Raw genomic sequence first — 26,395 nt, forward strand, 5'->3', positions numbered from 1 at the left:
TATTCATTTTGAGATAGCCCAGCCTTTCATCCTCCAAAGGGCTGGAAGAAGCAGAGCTGTTAATTCACAACAGCAAAAAAGTTAACAGTCTTTGCCATAGCAATTTGGAAAGACAGTATGTGCCAAGTTTATATTCCCATGATACTGCACCATATGCATTTTGTAATTTCTGAAAGCTTGTAAAGTTTCCTACTGAAGTAGTCGTGTTACAACTTGCATGCCAATATGCTCTAGCAAACTTGCAATGGCATTTTCTCACATCAGTTACCATAGTTTAGGCTGATAGGAAATGACAACTGCATCCCCTAGCATTGCTAAAAGTTAGATGAAGCCTTGGCTGAATTCTCTTAAATGAACTGCTGTTGTTGTCAGACATAAACTAAATCATCACTCCAGATTTCATAGATCTAAGGCATGGAAAATGAGAATATTTCTAATGGCAGAATGCAGCTACATTTTCATGATTCATACAGACTTTGAACATGCTGTTTTTGCAATACAAACAAAATACTGATTGAAAAGGACAAAAGTAAGTTTGGATGGCACAAAGTGTTCATTCTGTGCAAATGTCATTCCAATCTAATAAATATAAGATTCCATGTGGGTTAGTGTTTCATTATATTATTTCATAATCTTCCATCCAATGAAACATTGCCTTCCTTTACCCTATTGGGGTCTCTTAATGATCCAGCACTTTGAGTTGGCTCATGCAGTGCAAATCTCCCACATGTTTGCCACTGGAGAACGTGAGGCCACACCTGGGAGGTGCTCATAGGTTAGTGCTCCCACCCAGGGGCCAACTAAGCAGTTGCAATGACCTGTGTGATTATGTTATCTTACAAATTGCAGTAGATGCATGGACAATGCCATGTAGATGGCACTGATTAATAGAGAATACCACCCTTGTAAGAGCCTAATTGTGAACCCTGCAGACTCCCTAAGTAGCTTCTCTAGCCTTCCCTGAACTAACATTCTGCTACCTTCATTGATTTTGACACTCCCATTCCAAGGACCAACCGAAGTGGTGCAGCACATGACACCCCCTCTCCAAATTAAGATATAATAATAATAATAATAATAATAATAATAATAATAATAATAATTTTTATTTATACCCCACCCATATTATTATTATTATTTTAAAAAACCCATAAGACATAAAAAATGTCCCAATACAGGGCTGCCTTCAGATGTCTTCTAAAAGTCAGGTGGTTGTTTATTTCCTTGACATCTGATGGGAAGGTGTTCCACAGGGCAGGCGCCACTACCAAGGAGGTCCTCTGTACTTATTTTTCAATCTGAGCCTGATAATCCCACATGTGCCTCTTTGGTCGCTGGCAGTAAAAGTGCAATCATTATAGGTCTGTAGCTTCTAGTGTGGTATGCCAGCCATGACCTTGCCACTGCCCTGCCCCACTCCATCTAGCACCATTCAGGAAAGCTGCAGAGATGCCGGTGTTGGGAAAAGCAGCTCTGCACCACCATACAAGACACTACCTGTTATGAACTAAATAATTAGCTGCCCATTCAATACATCTAGAATCAGCTGCCCTCCCACTCTGTTTGACGGAATGGCCAGTGCTACCCATCCTGCTTCCTAGCTCCTCCACCTAGTCACGGTTCTCAAATGTTGAATGAAAATCCTCTTGATAGGGACCATAAGGACTAAACTAAGCATGACTGGCAAGATCTATGATTAAGATCTCCCAGCAATGTAATCATAATTTAAAAAATAGTAGCTGTAGCATGCCACCAATCAGACTAGCACTGTGGTACTGGAAATCTTGTTCACCTGATAAAAATTATGCCCCTTAGCTGCAAGTATCTCTACAGAGCAAGTTGTATTTTGGGGGGTGGGGGACAATTTTATTCACAAAAACATCACCAGTGGGGTGTGGGAAGGGCTAAGACCCCTCTTCACCAGCACTGCAGTCCTAAGGCCATTCTCACCACAGCTGCTTTGTTCATTGATTTAACCATCTCCTAACCACAAATTTTGCCTCCCATGTCATTGCAAAAACAAAATTATTATTATTTTTTAAAAAATGACTACTAATAGTATAATAGAAGAAGAAGAAGAAGAAGAGTTTGGATTTGATATCCCGCCTTTCACTCCCCTTCAGGAGTCTCAAAGCGGCTAACATTCTCCTTTCCCTTCCTCCCCCACAACAAACACTCTGTGAGGTGAGTGGGGCTGAGAGACTTCAAAGAAGTGTGACTGGCCCAAGGTCACCCAGCAGCTGCATGTGGAGGAGCGGAGGCGCGAACCCGGTTCCCCAGATTACGAGACTACCGCTCTGAACCACTACACCACACTTACAGTAGGTTAATCCAAACAATCTGTGATATTAGAGCCACAATGAGAGATGGTGAGAAAAGAATTATTTCTCTGCTTCTAAAATATATTTTTCTCCTGTTGCCCAAAGTAAGAAATTAGCCCATTTATGCAATTCTACTGGATGACAAAGTTACAGAAGTGGGAATTTGGACTGCAGCAATTTTAAGCTGAGCTGGCAGCACTTTCAACAAAAGAAAATACTATGATTAGCAGATTTCATTATTCCATACAAAAATAGCTGTTCAGTTCTAGCAGGTTTAAATTCTTGTTGCAGCTGTTATAACAACCGGACATCTTCAAAGCCTGAAATTCATCATTTTCCCATGCCAGGAGGTAGGGGTTATTTATACAGTCATTTACAAAGCTAAGTTATTGGTTCAGAAGCAATGTGTAATGAATGAGGCAATTCAGTTTTCCTAAAAGATTTTGCAGAAGTACCTAGGGTACTCAGCCTCCCTGCTTCTCTAGAGGCAAAAAGTATAACAGGAATGAACAATACCTGTTTTAACCTAACATGAACTTGCATGTTTTCTAGTATGGGTCAAGACGGGAACATCTTATATGCTGTTTACTGGTCTGGATCATAAAGAATCATATATTTAGTTAAACAAAACATCTTAGACATGTTGAATGCAATGATAGTGCAGTATTGCTTGGTGAATATGAGACAATGGAATATGAGACAAAGACCCACAAAAAAATATGTTCAGTGCAACTAAGGACATAAAGATTGACCAGTATTAGTTCTGAAATGCAGCAGATACTCCAGGCAGTACTTTCTTTTTGGAAAAGAACTGGAGAATGCCTCTACCAGCGTGCATTCACTCTGGGATAATCCATTTGCCACTAGTGATGCCAATAAATCAAACTCCCAATATATTTATTTTGAAATTTTTAAGTATGGATTTACTAACTCTGCTCCTAAACTGGACACAAAGGACAGCCAATGCGTTACTTAGATAATCTCAGAATTCCAACAAACACAGCTTATGAAGACTGATGCAGTTCTCCAATATATAAAGTTTGCTGTTTGATATTCTATCCAAGGCACACTAATTACACTTCCTCATTTTTCTTAAAAGCAGATGTCATGTGCTAGATTTTTAGAGCAGATAATGAACAGCAATGAACATACACAGTGCCAAGAACTGCTGTCAGAAACATTAGTAAATTTTTGATCTTATGGATACGTTCAGAGTAGACCCTAGTACCTTTGGTGAAGAGTTATTTGACAAATGAAACAAAGGCTACAATTAACTCTCTCCACGGTTTCACACAGTGAAAAATGAACAGGACTCCACATGCTTCTTTTCTTCAAAATGCAAACATAGGTATTGTTTTGTAAAATGTCTTAGAGAGCAGCAAGATAACACAGTGCATATCTATATATGTCTACAAGCAATAACAGAAATTTGGCATTCATGAGTGTTGCACAGCAGATCTAAAGTATCACATTTTAACCAGAAATCAATATGACAGAAATCAATATCCCTACATTCCTGGGAGCAAGCCCCACTTAACCCCATTGACACTTTCTTCTGAGTAGGCATGTATAGGATTGCACTCAAAAGTAAGACCCAATGAGCCTACTGAAACTTATTCCTAGGTAAGTGTTATAAGACTGCAGTTTTGTTTTAAATCAAACAAAACAAAAACATTACAAAAGACAAGGAAGGATAAAACTGAGCAGCAGTAACAAAACTTTTTCCACTGAAGGATGGCTTTTTATGCTTCATACTGTACTTTTATTTAGATGTTTCTAATTACTCTGTAAGCCACCTTGAATCCTGGTTTAGGAGAAGGCAGGGATATTAAGGAATCATGGAATGAGAGAGTTGGAAGGGACCCAAGGGTCATCTAGTCCAACCCCCTGCAAAGCAGGAATCACATCTCTCATTCTCCTCTTTTCCAAGCTAAACATACCCAGCTTCTTCAACTACTCCTCATAAGTCTTGGTTTCCAGACCCTTGACCATCTTGGTTGCCCTCCTCTGCACACGTTCCAGCTTGTCAACATCCTTCTTAAATTGTGGTGCCCAGAATTGGACACAGTATTCCAGGTGTGGTTTGACACTATTATTATTATTATTATTATTATTATTATTATTATTATTATTATTATTATTACTTTAGTACATATATGCAAACACAACATATTTGCAGACAATGTTATGCAAGTCAGATATGTATAAACCTCATTGAAATAACTCTTCACAATGAAGAAGAATCACAATAAGCACATGTTTTGTACTTTGTGATCTGAATCCCAGTACCAACTGCAGTTTGAAAAGCTACTTTCTGAACATGTTAAAATGCTCACATTGTATACAGTCTTTTCATGCCACTAGACCAAGTTAGAATGCACATCGGAGAAACCACCATTTTTTGAAGACATGCCCCTCCTTCCCTTACAGCCTCCCTCAGTGTGGAAATGGCAAACATCCTTAGCAGAACCACGGTCCTTCCCCTATATGCATTCTGAGGTGGTGCAGTCTTATGACAGAACTGCGACAACCACCACACGTTTGAAACACCTCTTATTTAAGCTTGTTCAATACCTTGGAAAGGATAGCCAAGGGGCTGTTTCTACTGAACAAGGATATCTATTTCTAGCAGAACAGGAAGTATTCTTCAACACAAGAAAAGCATTTGAAAAACATTTTTCTGCAGTCCCCTTGAGTGTGCAGAAAGCTGTAAAAAGAAGGGATCTGTCAAGAAAACCTTTAAATGAAATGAGATTGCATGTAATCTTATGTGTGGTATAAGAAAATGCGGGGGGGGGGGGGGAACCTTAGCCTTTGATTCAAAATTTCTTTCATGTTCAACTGCTAGAGGAAAAGGTACTTCCCAGGGCAACTGCCATTCAGAGAATTTATCCATGCACATTTGCTCTCTATGTGCCACAAATTAATTTTACTATTCTCAAATTTATTTTTTCAATGAAAGCTATTTGTTTTATTTGAAAATGTATCTAGTCAAAACTATTTAGTGCGCTGTTTATTATCATCATTTCTGTGGCTATTGTAAACTGTGAAACAAATTAGCCTTTTAGCGTGCATATGTGGCCGTGCATTTGCTTCTTCCTTCACAATTGTGAGCAATCAAATCAGGAAGTGTCCAATCAATCATGGTTCCCATTTTGTCTAAACTGGGAAATTATGCTTGCCAGCTTCAGAAAAAGTCAGTATATTAAACACAAGTTTGAAATTAGTTTTGTTAATAAAAGGTATGTGGCATGTGAACATACAGATTCTACTTTTAGCTGTCATGACCATCACCCATCAAAGTCTTGCCCTTCATGGATTTGCCTAATTTTGTTTAAAATGCCAGCACTAAATTCACTGTACAGTACATGTATTGTGTAAATATGTGCTTTTAATCGTTCTGAACATACAATCAGTTCCATTGTATAATTAAGGTCTAGCATTATGACAAAAATAGTTTCTCTTTATTCACTACCTATATGGTTGCTAATCTGGTACGTTTCTGTCATGCTTCCTCCTCCCCTAGTTATCTTGTTCCTAAGCTAGCCACCCACCCAAAAAACCAAACAAACACTAGTTTAGCCTTTTCTCATAGTGAGATACTCTATCTGGATGATCAGGGGGTCTCTAGTTGGCCTTTTATTTATTTATTTTTTAAATACTTTATTGACAGTCTTATACAACAAATAAAGTATACATCTTCTTTTACTAGACATAAGTATAAATCTTATAAACGAAGCAACAACCATATACAAGTAATACTCCATTTGTTAACAAACAAATACTTTCTTATTCCTTTTAGTGAATTTTCCATTATGGTTCCAATCTCTCTTCTTTTATGGGGGGTGGACGGACCTTATCTGCTGACTTTAGGCCTTTTTTTTTTTATCTAGGTCACTTTTCAGCTATTGCTTGAATTTATTCCATCCTCATACCTCTCTGTGCTGTGCTCCATCACATCTAGCTTTAAGTTTTCATATTTAGCTGCTTTCTCCAGCCCAGTTTGTTCCTTTCTTTCATATTTCAGCTGCTGTTTTGACTTCCTTACTGAAATCCTGGCAACTGACCTTTTGTTCCCCTTGGATTGTGATTTTGGATTACTTTTCTGGTAAATAATTATTGGCTCCATCATGATTTGCCTTCCTGTAGAGCAGGGATGAAGAACCTGTAGCCCTCTCAGAGCAAACCATACTGGGGCTGAGAGTCAGGGTGTGACTAAAATACATGATAACTATTTACATTTGTTGTGGGAGCAGATGTGCACCCCTGAAAAATACCCTACTGTACCAGGTGGCGTGCTCTGGTACATGGGGTCACGAAGAGTCGGACACGACTAAACGACTAAACAACAACACCAGGTGAGGAGATGACAGAACTCAAGACCATGCTGAATACAGTGGTGCCCCGCAAGACGAATGCCTTGCAAGACGGAAAACCCGCTAGACGAAAGGGTTTTCCGTTTTGGAGGTGCTTCGCAAGACGAATTTCCCTATGGGCTTGCTTCGTAAGACGAAAATGTCTTGCGAGTCTTGCCATTTCCCCCCCGCTTTCCCCCCCTTTTTCTAAGCCGCTAAGCCGCTAATAGCTTTTTAGCAGCTCAGCCGCTAAGCCTTTAATAGCCGCTAAACCGCTAATAGCGCTAATCCGCTTAGCCGCTAATGGGGTTGCTTCGCAAGGCGAAAAAACCGCTAGACGAAGAGAATCGCGGAACGGATTCTTTTCGTCTTGCGAGGCACCACTGTAACTAAGGAATGACTAATACCAAGATAAACTAAACCTAAACTCCTGAAAATAACCTAGCGTAACTGATTTAAAAGATTGTGTTGAGACCATTTTTAGTGTGCTGTGCACCCTAACGTAAAGTATATAATATATGGTAGAAAGCAAAAATGACCTGATCCCATGTTTCCAGAAGGTTAAAGTGCTTGAAAATGTTAGTAGTTGAATTTTGTTGTTGTTGTTATGCTGGTTTTTCTATTGCTAAAAATACATTGTTATAGCTTCCGAGAATGATCTGCCTTTTTTAAAAAAACAACAGCAACACAAACAAACAAACAGCAACACACCCTTATACCTTATCCAGGATACTTTGTGAGCAGAGTAACTTTGTGAGCAATAGAAGCTTACAGGAACCAATGACGCTGACAGGCTTATAACTGTGTGTAAACTGCATGGTACCTGTTACAACTGTCTTATTCTTTCATGGCCACCTATGGTTTGATAATACATTTCTTTTTTAAAGTGACAGAAAAAGAGGGAGAGAATAAAAATTCTACCACTAGTCCAATTTCAGCAAACGCACAATACAGGTTGAGTAGTCTGTGAAATTGTGGGGCTGTGTCATGGAAGTTACTCCTACAAGGGTTAATGAAATGGATGACAAGTCTGAAATGTAGAACTGCCACAGTCCAGAGCTGCTGGCCAAGGCATGTGTCTGTGTGACACCATATCTTAGTATGAACTAGCAAGGTCACCAACAAGTGAAGGCTACTAGCTTGCGTCAGGGTAGTTTGGAAATTATGGAGAAAGAAAACCACACCGTGTGAACACGCCCCTTGCAAAAAGAACTGCGGCACAATTTCCTCAATACGCTTTAAAAAATGCACCCTGCTGTCTCCATGGCAAGTCTTTACCACAGAGAGATTAAAGGATGCTGAAAATAAACAAATAATATCTGACCAATTTTCCTTGTGATATGCAGTTCCTACGTTTAAATGGTGGGAAGCCTTTTTTTAAAAGAAAAACTTCACTTATCACAGCAGGTATTTCTTGACTGCAAACAGTCATATTGCACAAAAGTAGTATGTGTGTGTGTGTGTGGAATAAAAGAATCCTAGGAAATAGACTACAAGCAAAAATAAGCAAACCATTTAAAACTTTGTGGTAATTCCGAACAATGCGGTAGCCATAACTCACCCAAAGGGGAATTAAAGTTGAGTATCGCAATTCTGAAAATTCAAAATATTCCAGAAAAATCCTATTGGCCTTACAAGAAAACAGAAAGACACACACCAAGGTGGGTAAGGGGCTTCTGAAAAGATGTGTGTCCCTCATGAAGCAATAACATGGTGGTTGTAAAGAATATAGAGGATTAATGGTGCTTTAATTAAGTACTATAATGGGGATGAGACAAAGATGACTCGGAGACAGAACTCTTCATTACATAGATCACAGCATTGTGACAAACAGGAAGAAGAAATTAACTGTTATCCTCAAAGTCATCATCACATCACTGAAATCAATGGTATGAGTGGGACATGATTAGCTGAACGTTTCCAAAATCATCTTAAATAATTTCCTGGTTGTATCTGCAAGCTACACACCATAGCTTTTACATATGGATGGTGTCATCTGAAAACCAGTATCCAGCAATTCCTGGGTTTCTTTGTTTTATTTATTTATACGTTTAATGAGAGAAACCGGTGTTCTGTGAACTGCAGAAAAACATCTGTTTGCCTCTGGCACAGAGGCTCATTTGTTAACACACAGCTAATATTGGAACACAGAAAAAAAAATGTTGGTGGAAAGGGAAAAGTCTGAATTGACGGATAACGCAGAAATAGATTTTGTCCACTTAATAAAGTAAAAAAGGAGGGAAAGACCAATGCATGCACTACAATTCTATTTTTCTGGGAGAACATGTCCCAAGGCTCTGCAGTCAGGACTGAGTTATATAATATTGAAAAGAAAAGTGGTGAAGACATAGGCAAGAGTGCAGGGAAGACTGGGAGCCCGAAGGCATGGGAACCAGGGATATTAAAACAACAACAACATTCATGTAAGCAGGCTTTCCCTCTTCCACTGTCCTCAACCCACTTACACCCCCTCCAGAAAAATTGTTCCTGGGATAGTACAGGGAGTGAAATTAAGATGGAGGAAGCAGTTGGTATAAACTGGGTCCTCCTTATGTGAAAGGAGGAGGAAAATGGAACCAATCCATTTGGCAGGAATTGGTGCAAGGCTGCTATGGAGGAAAGGAGGAAACGATGGATAAGGGCACCAAGGAACTAGGAAGATTTGTAAGAAGCCCAAAAATTTGCTCAGCAGCAGAAGATGGTGGGGAGGGTAGTGGAGTTGCCCTGCAGGTTGGGGATGGGCAAGGTAGTGGCAAGGTTGAGGGAGCTCTGGGTTGGTGACAGCACCATCCAGCCGCCTCCCAGGAAGTGTTATGTCACTGGGAGGCTGATTTGTTGTTCCCTAACGCGGGTGGTGCTGTGGTCTAAACCACAGAGCCTAGGGCTTGCCGATCAGAAGGTCAGCGGATCGAATCCCCATGACGGGGTGATCTCCCATTGCTCAGTCCCTGCTCCTGCCAACCTAGTAGTTTGAAAGCACGTAACAGTGCAAGTAGATAAATAGGTAATACCTCCGTCGGGAAGGTAAACGCCGTTTCCGTGTGCTGCGCTGATTCACCAGAAGCAGCTTAGTCATGCTGGCCACATGACCCGGAAGCTGTACGTCGGCTCCCTCAGCCAGTAAAGCGAGATGAGCGCCACAACCCCAGAGTTGTTTGAGACTGGACCTAACGGTCAGGGGTCCCTTTACCTTTACATTTTAACGTTAGGATACATGAATCAACAAGAGGCTGGCTAAAGATCCTGGCTTGTTAGGAAGCAGTAAGCCATGCTCTGGGTTTGGATGTAATAGATACATGCTACTCATGCAGAATAAATGAGGATAAGCCAGCAACCCTGGCTTACCATGATGTGCAATTTTCATTTCTACTGTATATCTAAGCCAGCAATCTGAAGGATCTGAAAGCAAGGACAAATGTGCATAAGCACTCTTGCCTTTCCTTAATTTAAACATTTTCCTATGCTGTGAATTCTGATCCCACCTTCAGATTACCTTGTTCTAGTGTGCCTATATTGTTATAAGCAACTGGCACTAATTTTTATTTAAAATAAATGGCTTGTTCTACACTTACCCAACCAATCCATTCATCCATATACCTGCCCACACACTTCTTCCCAGGTGTAACCCTGGAATAAACTACAGTATATCCATCTATACTTTCTCTCTAACCAATTGTATAATTTACTTAATTTCTTTCTTCTGTATTGTAGTGCCATTTTTGTACCTGAAAGTGCCGTTTCAGTTGTTTTTCATATATCTTTGCAGAAACATTTTTAGGGCTGCCTTATGACCTAATTCACCTACACAGAAAATATTGCACTCCCTTTACACACATATACTTAGCACCAAACTAAATGAAATGTAAGGCATTCCATCCTGCTGATACTATATAAAAAAGCACAAAGCTGGCAATATGTCTTATAAATTGTGCTAGTACTTTCTCAGACAGATATAAGTGGAAGGAAAATTTGCCTTCCCATAGTATTTCATGTTGCTGTTACTAATTCTGGGTCATTATTGCTGAACTGGAAACAACCGCAGAATATTGAGAAATCCAGGTCACAGGGAGGAATTCAACATCATGCTATTTTTATCGTTCTATCAGCTCCTGCGTTTCTGCTTACCAGATGTAACAAGCACCCTCTTCTCCTCCCTGCACACTGGTCTGGGGGAATCTTCTGATCCTCCAAAGTGGATTGGGGGAGGAGACACAGAGGGAGAGGAGAGAGGAGGGAAGTCCCATTGCATTAGTGGGAGCCCTTGGGTTGGCTTCTGGTAGTTCACCAGGTTATATGAATCTGGGCCACAGTTTCCACTAATATAATTCAATGGTTTGGTTTTTCTCTGTTTGCTAACAATGCACCATTGCTAGTTATATCTCTCTCACACACACATAATTAATCATACATGTATAGTCAATAAGCAAAGGCAGCAATTATTAATTATCCTTAAATATTACAAGTAAAATACTGAAAAATGCATTGGGTAGGTTAAACATCAAAGTTTGGTTTCATGGCAGGATTCAGCATCATTTGGCCAATTAAAAATAATAATAATGGAGGGACTCGTCAATTCAGTGCCACACAGAACTATGACACCACAGCTCATTAACAAACCACAAAGGAGTGCTTAGAATGCAGAAGGAAGGGTTGGAATTGAAGCAATAGTGGATGGGCATAAACTGTCAGCTATGTATTAAGACCTAAACAACACCCACCCACCCACCCACCTACAATTAAGGTCACACAGCACTAGGGATGCTTGAATCTGTCAATTTCAGAATCTCGCAGTTTCTCATTTTTCCAATCAATAGGTGATATATATATATATATATATACAGTATATATATATATATATATATATGAAAAATTCATCAGCATTATAATGCTACTTTCTCCTAATATACACATTTCTGTACTGTATGCAATTTTGCCTTATACAAACATTTGTGCTTGTGATTTTCATTAATATATGTGTTTTTATGCCATTTTGTATGCACTGCATGGCTGAAGAATTGCACCACAAAACTTGGCGAAGTGTGAATTTTGAAGGGTGGCCGTGTTTCACTTCGCTTATTGTTTCGAAAAGTGCAAATTACGTAAGATTACATTTAAAGGCAAACTGAAATGGAATCCATCCCAGTTCCTCTCCAGCACCTTATCCTCCTGCATGAGTGCTTCAACAAACACACCCAATCAACTGAATATGTCAACTAACTTGCTGCACACCATGCTTACTTATAAATTTATCATTAATGTTTAAAGTTATTGTGCAGAAAATGCAGAATTTGCAATATAAACCCGGGGGGTGGGGAGTGGGATCAAATATGAATCAGTACAAAGAGGCAGGAAATAATAATTAAAGTAAATACACACGATAAAGCAATCACGTTTGCACTGGGAAGCCTAATTACAGTGGTGCATGCACCATCTACTTCAATGACCAATCTAAACCCTTCATTTAAAAAACCTGAAACAAATCGCAATCCTGTTCAGCGGCAGAAAAGGATAAGGAATTGATAGTAATCCTCATGCTCCTCGCATGAACTCCAAAAGACATTTGAGTGAGACTTTAAAAGCTGAAAATTGTCCATCAAACACACAAAATAAGTTCCTCTAATCCTTGTGCCACAAATTACTAATCCATCTGGAGAGCTAAATTTGTTTTGTGTGTTTACAAGGATCTAAATGTCATCCGACACACAGACAACTAGGTTAGTAGCATGTGGGTGCAGGGGGAAACATTAAACGTCTGAATCAGTTTGAGTAAGTAGAATTTACAAATAATAATAATAATAATAATAATAATAATAATAATAATAATGTACTTACAGCTCTCTATCTCCAGTGTGCAGTTTTGTTCATCCAGGGGGTATCTTCGTAGATCCATCATACATGCAGCTGTTGTTGTAATTCTAGGAAAAAGCACATACAAAAGCTATTTTTGTGGATTTTGTTCAATCTGCTTGATATACAGGCAGATTCTCAAGGTCCAAGAAAAGTCAAGAAAACAATCCATATTTGCAAGAAAACAATCAATATTTTTGCCTGATTTTAGAACAAGCTGAATGCCATTTATATTGCTTTATGAGGCATTAGTCTTTTTTAGTCAGGATTTCACTTCCAGTGGTCATAAGCCAGTGGTGGGTGGGCCATAGGCAAAAAGTGGGAGGAGCACTTACCTTACCTTTGTACAATAGCTATGAAAAAGAAATAGGTTTCTACATGCGCGCACACACCCTTCTATCCTCAATCCAGGTAAACAAAAGGCATCATCACAGTTAAATGACACATTCTAGCCTGGCAAAAGCACTTGGGGAGGGAATGCAGTATGGTAAGTGAGAGGTATGGTCTGGGGAGGAAGTTTGGATGAAAAATAGTCCCTGCTAAGTGCAGATAATTATAGAACATCACCACAACTGGCCACCATCCCCAAAAATGGTCACACAACTTGTGGTTGTGTGAATCACTTTTTAGGCTTATGAATCTCAGATGAATTAAAAACCCAACAAGCAAGTTTTCTGGAACCAGTTCCTCTCACATACTGGGACAAAGAATGAGGGAGTACATTGAGACAGAGCTTTTTGTACAGCACCATCTCAGAAGAGCATGATGTCTCACGTATCCTGCAGTCTGCTGGAAAGATGCAGAACTGTCCGTGACTAATATTTCTTGCTAGTTCTGCCAGGGAAAGGGAAAGGAGTAGTGAGTGTGAGTAACTCTTCTGTGAAACCCATCATGAAGTTGTGTAGCCCTTCGGCGCTGAAACGCCACAGCCAACCAAATCTATAGAGAAATTACCCTTTTTTTTGGCCTTTTATCTCTCACAGAAGCCATAGCTCTACCACCTTTTTTTCCTTTCTTTTCCTTTCCTTAAAGACTACAGCTTTGGTCTGAGGTTTTGAATTTTAATAGAAAATTCCAAGAATTGTATTTTGCTTCACAAACACAGCACTTCCTTATTCACACCTAATAGGGTGCTGGCATCCCCACTTCCACACAAAAGAGTATATAAACTTATGGCAAACATTCTGAGAAAACTTGTCCACAAAATATGTAGAGTAAGGTAAGTATTTAAGGTTCTGAGTTTCCTACCCACCACACCCAGCAGAAAACAGGTCTGCAATCAGAGGACAGATTTGAGTTCCTCATTAGCAGTCTTCAGTATAAAATTATTTTCTGCACCTGATTTCATACTTTTATTAAATCCCTTATCAGAAGTCTCCCATGTGCAATGACTAAGCTCTGGTGACTCTCGTGTCTGAAATAGTTACAAAAGCTGTGCACTTGTAGCTCTGCCCAATGTTCACTTCTGCTTCTTGGAAGCATGCCTGCTTTGTGACAGTTGGAAAGGCTGGCAGCAGACCCAGTTATAATATATGGAAATCTGAGGACAAAACTGCCTTGTGATTAATTTCTCTCCTGCACGGAGAGATCAGCTTTGAAGAAAAATGGTTATGGCTTTTAGCAACAGTATTTTCTTCTTTTCTTTTAATTTGCTGCCTGTTGTGAAATTCAGGATAATTCTGTTTCCAGGTCCCTTGTGGAAAAAATAAAATAAATTCAAAGCTTCCCTTCTACTTGGGCATTAAGATGAAGTGGGGCATTTTAAGAAACCTTGAATTATAGTGACATAATCCCCGCTCCCCAACATGTGAACTTTTCAACAGATTTGGGACTTGAAAGTACTTGGTCTAGGTTGTGGGGTGGAAAAAAATACTGCCACAATCTGCTATTCTTCTGCTTTGCTTTGTTTTGCTTCTGGACTTTTTCAATCCAGGTGAATGAAAGAGCTTGTGCCCATGGATGAAATAAAGCAAAAAAGGGATGTTGATATGATGTTTCACACCATATCTCTTGGTTCATGGTTAGAGAAAGGAATTACAGTCTGCAAGCTCAGATGTTAACAGCAATGACCAGAATCTTATTGACCATGAGAATCATGTGATACCAGAAATCCAATATACTGTCCTTGCCTGCTCTAATCAACGCCCAAGTGGAGCAGGGCCTATGAGCCACAGTGAGGCGGCAGCAGAGCCCACTTGGGGCAACAGACCCCAATGTCAATCTTTCTTTCCCTTTGCCTTGTTCCTGATGTAGATCTTCCCTGATCCCTTCTTCCCTGGCAGGGAGGAGGGCCGCCATTTTGGAGTCCGCCTCAGGTGCCAAAATGTCTTGGGCCAGCACTGATGTGGTGTAATACAGCATCATTGCACTCTATGTATAGAATCAAACTGGGGAGACCCAAGTTCAAATCTTTACTCAGGCATGATGTTCACTGGTTGAATTTGAGCTAGTCTGTTTATCTCAGCTTAAACTATAGGGCATTGCTTGTAGCTGCCTGTATCTACCTCTTAAGAACTGTAGGAACTGTAGTTCACCCCTCACACTGCTACGATTCCCAGCAGCCTCAACAAACTACGTTCACAGGATTCTTTGGGGGAAGCCATGTACTCTAAATATATGGTGTGTATGCAAACTTCTTCTTCACCTTGTGCCTTGTTTCATCAGCCTTCTGCATTTTTAATGCTCACATCCACTTTTACTATCTCTTTCTGCTAGATTGTATTGGCCTACATACAACTATTATCGACTTTAATCTCATGGAAATAAATGTTAGATGGGATCGTTTTACTCATCCAGCAAATTAGATTACTGCTATTTTAAGCACCCTGCCAGCAAATGGTGCTTCTCAGTACAATTTGTTCATAGAATTTATTAAATAAGTTACTTAATTTTTTAAAATCAAAAACTAGGCAGGCCTGTATCGGAAAGTTTTTAATGTTTTATATGTGCTGTGAGCCACCCAGAGTGGCTGGGGAAACCCAGCCAGATGGACGAGGTATAAATAATAAACACTATTATTATTATTATTGCTTCCAAACTTTCACTGCCCTCCCCCCCCCCCTTAAAAATAAAATAAAAATGAAATTGAAACCAAAAGAACTTTTGGCTAATGCAAAAATTGTATGCCATCTGTAGTCTGTCCTGCTACATAAATACAGCACAAACCAGTATCTAAGTGGTCACTTCATTATCAGGTTTAAGCTTAAACTCTTTAACCTCACAATAAGCACTCAGGTGACTGGCATATTTCACTGTGACTCCAGTCATTGAAACAAAAGGTCTTCTAAGCTATACAGCTGCAGAATAACAATTTGTAGTCTATGTAGGAGGATTGCTGTGATTCTATGATTCTATAACTCACAGAATGCCACAGTACAAAGCAGAGCATTTGGCCATAACACAGAGGAAAGCTGAGAAACAGACACATAATTGAGTTAAGAATACAGTCTATCACTTGAGTGATTTTAATAACAAATACAGCTATAGTTATGGGGCCATTAGATGTGTCTGGTGTAGGAGTTGATGGCCCTATGTCAAAACCAGAAAAATGTAGCTAGACTAGGAGACGGCTCATATGTTTAAAGAAATGGCTGAATAAATCTGAGTGATTTGCATGCTTCTTCTTTTCCTACACAAAGAGCTATGTGAAATCAGGACTAACTGTTTGGGCCAGCTCATCTGCTATTAGTTACCTACCTACCTACCTACATATCAAATTTATATCCTGCCCTCCTTCCCAAAGGTGCCTAGGGCAACAAACATATCTGTAATAAAAGCGCGCGCGCGCACACACACACACACACACACACACACACACACACATTTTAAAACTGTTTAGAAATCTAACAAAACAATGAAACACAATAAAACATGTCTGAATAGGCCTGCCAAAAGATCTTTTCAGAAACCTAAAATAATGTGATGCCTTCAGGAAGTTCCAAAATACAGGTGTTGCCATGCTATAGGGAAGCACAGAATGGACACTGAACAACATTTGTAGAAGTGCAAGTTCTGCAGATTGAAGTGATCAAGTAGACTTAAAGTAAACGCTGCACAAAATTTCTACAGGAAAACCCCCTGTATAAAATGCATTTTATTGGTTCGAGATCTCATTAAACAGCTGCCACTACATCTCCCTTTAATATTTTTTTTAAGTCTGTTTTGATAAGGATAGCACCTTGATGTGGAAATTACTTAGTATACATTACCCTCCTTAAAGCATCACCACCATTAATTTAATAACATTCTAATTTTACTTTAATTTCCCCCCACTGCTCAATTCAGTACTGAAGTCCATAAAAAAACTTCTAATGCTTTCACTTGAATTGGAAAGTGCCTCCTCTGTCCACTATCCATTCCATAGTTCTTTCTATCTTCCTTACTGCTAGCACACTGCACATTGTCCCAGCAATCTTGTAGATGACAGATTTAGATTGTATTGAAAATCAGATGAACAGATGAAGCTTAGAGGAAATTAAATGAGGTGAAACAGGCAAGAAGTGAACAGATGAGACAGATGAAATCTCTCACTCCGTTAGCAAATAAATATACAAAAATTCCAAACAGAACATTTAACATAACTAATGCAATTTTGTGGGGTGGAAACCCTTATTTTTTTAAGGCAGAGAAAGAAAGATGGTCGAACAAAAATAATGGCATCTTAAGCGTGGGGACATTCCTAACATTTCAATTTCCTGCATATTTTGTGGCTGTACGTGTAATCTTTCTATCGCATTTGTTCATAGTAAAAATAATTGCTGAGGAAAGTGTTGGGGAGTAGGTATTTGAACACTATTTATGAAAAAAGATATATTTATAAAAAATATTACAATGACTTATACATGTTGGCAGGAATGTGCAATTCATTCTGGGACAGACCATCTTAAGGAGAGGCCATAAAATGGGCCACATTAGGAATAATACAAAGCCAATTGGATTTCTTTATTTTAAATAGGTTGGAGAAAATGCCTGATTGAGTGCGCAAATGGATTACTCCTTAAAAACTGGGTACATCATGCTGCTTAACTGATGGGCAGATATGACTTCTCAGTGACCGAGCTCAAAGAACTTTCCCTACATTCTCAGAATAATATTTTTAAATGGGCCACAAGGGCAGTGGCTACTAAAAACGACTTAAACCCCATATACCTATCCACATGTGCCCCATTATATTTTAAACTTAGAGAGGCCCATGAACTGACTTTTGTACAACTCCGGAAAGCTGTTACAGAGTTACGATTAAATACAATAAACTCTGCTTATAGAGATGGGAGACATAGAGGCATACCAGTAAATGAACGTGTTTGTATTAGGGGATGCCCTGAATTAGAGGACCTTATGCATTATATCTTACATTGCCCCTTATACAATGAAGCAAGAGAATGGTTTTTGACACCTATAATGACAAGGTCCCCTGGCCAGAATCATTCTGACATGATTCTTTATCTCCTCGCAGACATAGATAAGCATGTGACCGCAACTGCCACCAGGAAAATGAGAAAAAATTATATAACCAAGATAGCTATCAACTGTAAAGGAGATGAATTTATTTGACCCCATCTACACCAAGCTGCATCTTTCTCACTAAAGTTTGTACATAATTCTCTCTTGTATTATTTAATATTACTTTTAATATATTAGTGGTCCTGTGGTGATTTTAGCTTATAAATTTTATTGTCTAATGTTTCAATTTGTATATTAAGGAGTTTCTATAGCTTTGTGGAGATTAGGTAATGTTTTAACAATGTAAATGTTTTAAGTTTTTGTATCAAACTAGTATACATTTTATTGAATGACATTGTATACATTGCAGCAGCCTTTGGCTATAAGCAATAAACTTGACTGACTGACTGACTACTTATGCATTGATAAAACTAACTCCAAGATCCAAATACAGAAATGGCTGCTTGGAATATACATGGGGATAGTATATTGAGACACTGGGGAGATAATGATGCAATGAAAGACTCCAAGAAAAAGATCATTTTTAAAGGATAGAGCTTATCAACAGAAGCCTACAGCGCTGACTAAATCCTCTATTTTCTGAATTGACTTTGTGAGAGAATGTTCTGTGGCACTGGCTACATGACGTAAGGACTTTCTAAGCTGTGCTAATGTGGCTTCCCAACCTGGAGTGAATGGAGGCTTTAGCTCTTGTTTTTAAAAAATGGTTATGTGTATGTAGTTAATCTCATTCCCACTTTATTATTATTTTATTTAAAAAATAAGTAAGGCTACAAAAGCCTCAACGTAGAAGTATTCCTATTTTTCCATACACATCATTAAGTGTAATTTTGTAGTTCAATTATTTATATTTTAATGCTATCCCATTTTGAAATTGCAGAACAATCTGCTTCCAAGAAATCCACACACCATATAACTGAATAGGAACATTTATAGCTTTTCAGCTGAGTGCACAGCTCATTGAAATTCTAACAATAAAACCCAAAAGGAAACCAAATGCTCCACTCTTTTGAAACCTGGCCAGTTCCCCCACCTTGCTACTTAACTAAAGAAATATGAAAGCCTCTCTAAAATTAGAAACATATATACAATTATTTCCCTCTTAACCAAGTTTCATCGTACCCCACTCTATCCACAGTATGCATCCCTCTCTTTTAGCAACCTTAACTTTCCATCCAACCTTCCCTTCTGCCCTCTTAACTATTTGACTAGCTAATCCTACCAGGTGGACATGTTTATAGAATTCCATCCCCCTTCCAACTTTTTCAATCAAGCTCAAATTTTCCAAAATATTCCCTCCCCCTTCCCCTAAGAAAAAGACCATGTGCAAAATTTTCTCTGAGCCAGCCCATAATTTTTTGTGGCAGCCACCATTTCCTTCTACATTGCCTCAGAATTACACTATATTCTGTCCAATGTTTTCAAGCCCAAACCAGGACCATGTGTCTTCTGGGGCATACTCCCAGGTGAATCATGTGACCCATACCCCTTGCTCTCGCCCCCAAAAGTGGGGGGTTGGGTTGGGGGGGGGAGACCTTGCATGGCTCTGATAAAAGCGCTTATTTGGTGCAAGAGCACAGCATGAGAGATGACAGCACCCAAAATGGCCACTGTGTGTGGGAAAAATATGACCTTTTTTTCACAGGGCGCTTGGGAGGTATGTCACTTTGGGCAGGAGAAAGGCTCCTGCTTGCAGACTGGAGCTTCCCTCCTCCTCCCTGTTTCCAAATTGGCTTGGGGGTGGGGTGGAGTTCAGGAAAACTCCCAGACAAACAGCGGGGAGGCAGGGGGAGGGGATCATTTTGTCTGGCTAGCCAAAATGCTTGCCCTGACAGAACAATTGCCTGTGTGCAATGTTAAGGTCATCCCTAGGTCTGAGAAACTGCGGAGAATACAAAACAGAAGCCAGCCATCAACACCACAGCTACTGAAGAAGCAGCAAAAGAAAAGAAAAACTTGGGGAAGAATAATAAAGCTGTGCTACCGCCGCTGCTCATGATGATTCCCAACTGTGAAAAACTGTTGGAGAATTTCTCTTCCACATGGAGAAATTCAGTCACATTGTCCTCCAGTCCCTCAGTCGCAAATAAAGTGCAGAATGCCGAGAAGCCTACTGCTCACAGTTTTACTGTCAACAAACCCCAAAGTGAGACATCACAGCAAAATGAAAGAAATAAAATAAACCAAAGACAGGAGCATGAGAGCTGCCAAGTCATGATACAAAGGACAGTGACAGGTATAGTCCCTGCATACACCTGGGGGGGGGCAGAGCCCACAGAAAATGCTGTTTATTTAAGTCTTTGAGCCACAAGTCTTCTGCCACTAAGCGCATATAGTACTAAACCCTCAAGATCATGACACAATCCAGAATACAAACAAAAGCCACTTACATGCCGAGCAGATGATTCAAGTAAGCAAGCCACACTCAGGCTTTTAAGGGTCAACAAAGCTGCAGCCCCCGCCCAACATCATATTTATTATTTTAGGGTTAGGGTTAGGGTTACTGCTGTTTTTATAGCTTTTATGGATTTGTGTTTTACATTAGAAGTTAATATTTATCATTGTCTTAAGTTTTGTATGTAAGCTTACATTTTTAAAAAATAATTACAAAGGAGGAGTAGAATTTTAAAAAGAAACATTCAAGGAATTAAGAATCTAGAAAACACTGACCTATTTTAGAGATGCAAAACAGCAAGGCAATGCATTTACCCTTCCCAATCCTGTCTCTTATACACACAGGCAGGGTTCATATAGCTACTATAACATTATTATTATTATTTACAGTATTGAATTAATATACTGCCCTATACCCGTACAACCACACCTCTCTCTCTCTCTCTCTCTCTCTCTCTCTCTCTCTCTCTCTCACACACACACACACACACACACACCCTAGTTTAAAAATACTAACTTTAAACTATTTTCAGTGGTGCTTGTGAGTGTACACTGACTCTAAGCCCTCCAGCGGGCAACACCTTCACTGCCCTTCCACCTGCTGATGCTTTTGCACAAGCTGCCCACTAAGGCTCTTCATCGCCTGCCCTTCCCTACCAGCGCTTTTCCCTACAGCTGCCTTTCTTTAGCCACCCTAATGCATGGAGATAATATATTTAAGCGTTTCACAAAGCTGTCCACAAAATACCTCGCCAAAGACTCCTAAGTAAGCTTAGCAGTCATGGAATAAAAGGAGAGGTTATCTTGTGGAGCAGGAACTAGTTAAACAGCAGGAAGCTGAGAGAAGGAATAAAAGGCAAATTCTGTGCTAGGGATCATTAGGAAAGGAAATGAAAGCAAAACTGCCAATGTCACAATGCCATTATACAAATCTGCGGTGCAACCACATTTGGACTAGTGTGTATGGTTTTGGTTGCCCCACCTTAGAAAGGATATTGCTGAGTTGGAAAAGGTTCAGAAAATGATCGAGGGGAAGAAGAAACTGCCCTTTGAAGAAAGGCTACATAACTTGGGGCTTTTTAATTCAGAGAAGAGGCGAGTCAAAGGCAACAAGATAGATGTGTACAAAATTTTGCATGGCATGGTGAAAGTGAAGAGAAGCATTTCTACATCTCTCATAGCACAGGAACGCAAAGTGCTTGGTATTTTGGTTTTTTTTTCTTTTTCATTTTCTCTTTCTTTGGTCTCAGTAGGAGGGAGAACAAGTACTCAAACCCAAGGGGTGGTGTACTTAACCCCCCTCATTCAGGGATCCGTTGGGGCAACCGGATCAAAAGCCTCCCTCAATCTACTCCAGTGCACCTTCTCTTCTTCCCCCTGCTGTGCAGAAATGCTAAATCAGATTTTCCATAGCTCATAGGAGAAGAATGAGTGTTCATATATTTGCAGTGTAATCCCACACGTCTACTCAGAAGTTAGACTGACTGAGTTAATGGGACTCAACACAGTATGTACAGGATTGCAACCTTATTCTTTCAAGGTATAGGAAGGCCGCAACCTGAGTGCTAGAAGGCTATACCTATTACAAGCCCTGAGAACATAAATTGTTTTTCAAACAATAGTTTCTAGTGGCTAGTGCCACAATCAGGCAATTCTAGCATCTAGCATCTATTCTGCTTTAATGCTTTTTTTTTTTTTAACAGTGGATGTAGTTCTTTTCCTTCTGGTTTGATTTTTTGACATCTCCCTCTGGCCCTGTAGCATATTTCCCATCTGTTCATACAGATGGCACATTCCAGCAAAGTCAAAGAAACTGGTGTCCCAACATTCCAATATATTACGCTATACTTGTATGGGCATGTTGCAAAATACTGGGGAAAGGAAGCCATTTCAACTTTCTCAGGAAAATTAAAGAAGAAATACAAATACAGAAAATTGATACTGTAGCTATATGGCTAACTACCCATCCCACCCGTTTCCTCCCGGTGGCCTTTTGTAACTAACATTAGAACAACAAGACTATCTTGCAAAGGGGCTTCAATTGGTTAGCCTCAAAGCCAAGCCTTTTGTGACTTTCATCCATATTGGGAGTCTTCAGACTGCCTCTAAGCTTCAGTTAGACTCCCTGCCAAGGAGAAATCTGCAAGAAGGCTTCTCCAGGTTTTGTCTCTTTGTAGACAAAGCTGGTATAGTTGGGCAAATGATTACAAATGCAAGCTGATCTTCCCATTCCATGCTTGGCATAATCATAAATATATAATGTGGTCTTTGAGCTTTTCAAATAGAAGGACTTTGGTAGCAGAAGTTTACACAAGGACTTCTGCTAGCACAAATGGGTTCCCCCCTTGTCCCCATTGCAATTGACTTGCGGGTGTTGTGAGAAGCCCCATAACAGCACAAGGGGGGGGGGGGCGGTGGCGGGGGGGGGGGAGAGAAGTGGGATTGTTGTACCCAGCAAGCTGAAAAGCTTCTGCTTTACAGAATAATTGCTATAGCAGTAAGTTGAATTCCTCCCAGTATAAATACTAAGAGCAGAATTCTAAGCTTGCTTTCTTAGCTGGCAGACCTGCTGCGTTTAATGGGACTTGGGATGCTTCAAGACAGGTGTTTCTTGTGGGATGGGTGCTCCTCATGCATGACTTTTTTCTTTTTCTTTTTTTGCGGTATCCACACAACATTGTTGGTACAAAAATGCCAGCCCGTATTCCACCCCCACACTTACACTTTATAAGAAATAAATAAATTAAGTTTTAAAAAAGAGAGAAAATCCCGTGGTCAACAACACATTTGCATTATTAAGGCCCCATATGGAAGTACCCTAATTCTCAAGCAACTGTGTTTGCAATTGGAGCCTAAGTGTTATGATTTTCTCCCAAACATGGAATCCTACCAGGATGCAATCTGGTTTTAAAGTTAAGTTTCAGGAGACACTAATCGTCACATAAAGTAGCAATCAGTTCTCTAATGTTCTTGCATAAAGTTAGTCATCCCTCCTCCTTGATCACACATATTTGCCTCCCGCTGCCTTTAAAAAGGTGGGTTAGAAAATAGATTCCTGGTTTTCTTCTTCTTCAAACTCTATAAGACAAACCATAGAATGCCCACAGAAGCTCAGTTTTCAAAAACCCACTAGAACTTCATGGGTGTCAAATGTTGAATCATCATTTAAAACATGCTATGACACCATGGAAGCAAGGATAAGCTTGCTCTTCTGAAACAGTTCACATCACACAGAAGTGAGCATCTTTTTTCTTTTCTCCAAGGGGACAAGTTTTTGTGTTTAGGCAGTAAAGTTTGAGAGTTTAAAATTAGTGCATTTTATTACAGAACTAAGCATTCTGCAGAAAACAACAGTCTGGGAATTCAGGCTGTTGTTTCTCTGCAGTAAAGGATTTTTAGGGAACAAGCAGCATCTGGGTGGAAATGCTGAGCTGTTTCCCATCTTTTGTATGACCCCTCAATGCCACGTTGTTCCCAGTCAGGGTTCTGAAATAGAAAATAGCAGGTGAGGGGAGGGTTAAGCATTCTACTTCTTGCCACGTCTTCTGTACAAATCTCTATTCCCCACTTGTAACTTGCTTTGCAAAAGAAAAGCAAAAACTGAGATCATAGGGCTGATCCTGACTTCTGTTGTTTAGTGGGTCCATTCTTGTTCACTTTTAATTTCCCTACCTGGAAACCTGTATTTCTTTGTCCACTCTTGGGTAGTGCTTAGCCTGATTTTTCTGTGTGTATCTGTCTTACTCCACCACCATCTGTGCTTGCCAGGACTCAAAGGGACTGTTCCTAAGAGGGGTGGTTAAGGGTATTCTAGGTTGTCAGGACTCCTTTTAGCTCCTCCTCCCATGTTGTTAAGAGGAGTTCTTAAGGGCACTGTGGGCTTCTGAGTCATTGGTACTTCCTCTTCCCTCTCCCTTCTCTGAAGACACTGGGTCCTTTTATTTTTTAGAGGACCAGTTTTATGATTATGCAGAGATGTGTTAAAATGAGGACAGAGGTATGAGCTGATTTATTTATTTTTTGACAGGGTCATTTGGAAAATGAGGGGGGGGGGAATCCAGGCAATAATAGCTGGAAGCATGCAGTTCAACCTTTTGGAACTCTAATAAAAACTGGCAGGGGGAGGGGTGCATAGAGAGAAAGGGAAGAGAGGAGAGGAGAGGAGAGGAAACTGCCTCACCTCTAGATACAGGAGAAGCAAAGTATAGATGGGCCCTTAGACTTTAAAAACAACACTTGACAGCTCTGAAATATTCTACCACAGCTGTAATTATGATGCCCTTCCAACTTCATCATCTTTATACTGATGGAAGCTCAGTTGCTACAAATATGCTTTATTTTGATGTGGATAAGAGCTGTTTGGAAAACTCACTTGCAACTCGACAAGGTCAACAATTAAAAGATGATAAGGTGGTGTCTCATGTACAATGTAGATGCTAAAATGAATTCTTACCTTTTAAATGTTTACAATGTACTAGTACAGGAAAACTAGTATTTCAGAAATATGCTGCAGCAGTGCAGCTAAAGTCAAGAAGGTAAGCAGAGCATTTTTTCAAAGGTTAAGCACATATCTTTCATACACACATGTAATCAAGCACATATAGAAAAATGTTTTCTGGGGGGGGGACTCTGCTGTATTGTCTGTGCTTAAAGTAGCTGACTTTTTCACAAAGGCATACACTAACAGTATATGAGCCACTTTTCACAGTTCAGTGTTTCCTTATTAAAAGCTACACAGCTAAGTCTGCTTATCAAGGAACATGTCTGATTGAATTCAGTGAAACTAACTTTCAAGTAAACATGCACAACACTGGACTGTTCTATCACATATCAACTCTACTAAAGTTGCATTCCAGAAACCTCCCCTCTTCTTTCTTTGTTGCATGTGTTTGTATAAAACTCAGTATCTCTTAAAGTCTCTTAAAGTACTTAAGATGGGTGGGCAAGTCCAAAATCACCTGGAACTGAAACTATGGAATGCTGGAAAATAAAGGAAAAAACAAATCTTAGCTTTAGATATTAAATTATGGCATTTTAAATATTAGATGCTGACCTGAGACCATAGAGAACTGTCCCATCAGGATGTAATCGAATCATTCTGTTCTTCACAGTGACACCATGCACAAATGACTTCTTATCATTCAGGAAGTAGGTATCGGGAACCCAAAGCTGATCTGCTACTCTATTGTCCAGTGTAAGATTTAAAGGTATTACATTATACGAAAGCCTCTTATCCCTCCATGCTTGCTGAAAGTACATTGTCAAGGTATAGTCCTGAAATGATAGAAGAGAGAGGGGAAAATAGGTTGAAAACGGTTTTACCATTTCTTGTGTTACCTGAGATATGCAAAGCAAATCAGGGGTTCTTCCTGCATAACCACCAACATACGGCCGAAACCTAAAACATCCATGTCTGAACTACATCTGCCTCCTAAATCGTAAAATAAGAGGTGCGCAAATGTTTTGAGTTATAGGACTCACCAATGAGTAGCATGATAAAGTCTTTTAATTATTCTATCTTCTCACATTACAGGCAAAAATCTTGAAATCATAATAGTCAAGTGACCATCCATTTGCTCATTAAAAGTATCATTTGCTCATTAAAATATACTTTATTTAGTGTGATCTGCATTACTTGATTAAAATGTGAAAATGTTAGCTATGGAAATGTACTTTCAGTTCTCTTTTCCCAGATGTCAGTGATAAAATTCCTTTATTTACATAAATAACTGAAATAACAGTGATAAAATGAGGCATTGTTTCATGAAAGCATCTATCCAGCAGTAAGACAAAGTATTGTGCACAAGAAGACTATTTAATAGTTTTGTATAAATTATAAAATAGCAGGTTTGTGATTTACCATGTATTTACTAACACAACTACTTAAGATTCAGTTGGTCAGACAAAAACCAAAACCTAGGCAAATTGTCACGTTCATCTAGGTCTCATATAGACAGTATAGAACTGCACTGTCAGCCTGAAGGAACTACTAATCTGTGATCTTTGAATGAAGAG

At 39.5% G+C, this 26,395-nt stretch overlaps 1 protein-coding gene across 6 annotated transcripts in view; it reads right to left on the minus strand.

The window, feature by feature from the left end:
* GABRB2 (gamma-aminobutyric acid type A receptor subunit beta2) overlaps positions 1-26,395 on the minus strand; it is a 190,807-nt gene that overhangs the window by 40,441 nt on the left and 123,971 nt on the right. For all 6 annotated transcript variants that reach the window (XM_077924418.1, XM_028717411.2, XM_028717407.2 and 3 more), the window contains exons 5-6: positions 25,434-25,654; positions 12,509-12,591 (exon numbers count right to left, since the gene is read on the minus strand). In XM_077924418.1, the coding sequence (XP_077780544.1) occupies positions 12,509-12,591; positions 25,434-25,654 (304 nt within the window). The remainder of the gene's footprint in view (positions 1-12,508; positions 12,592-25,433; positions 25,655-26,395) is intronic.

This window comes from Podarcis muralis, chromosome 2, assembly GCF_964188315.1.
Source record: "Podarcis muralis chromosome 2, rPodMur119.hap1.1, whole genome shotgun sequence".
Lineage (NCBI taxonomy): Eukaryota > Metazoa > Chordata > Lepidosauria > Squamata > Lacertidae > Podarcis > Podarcis muralis.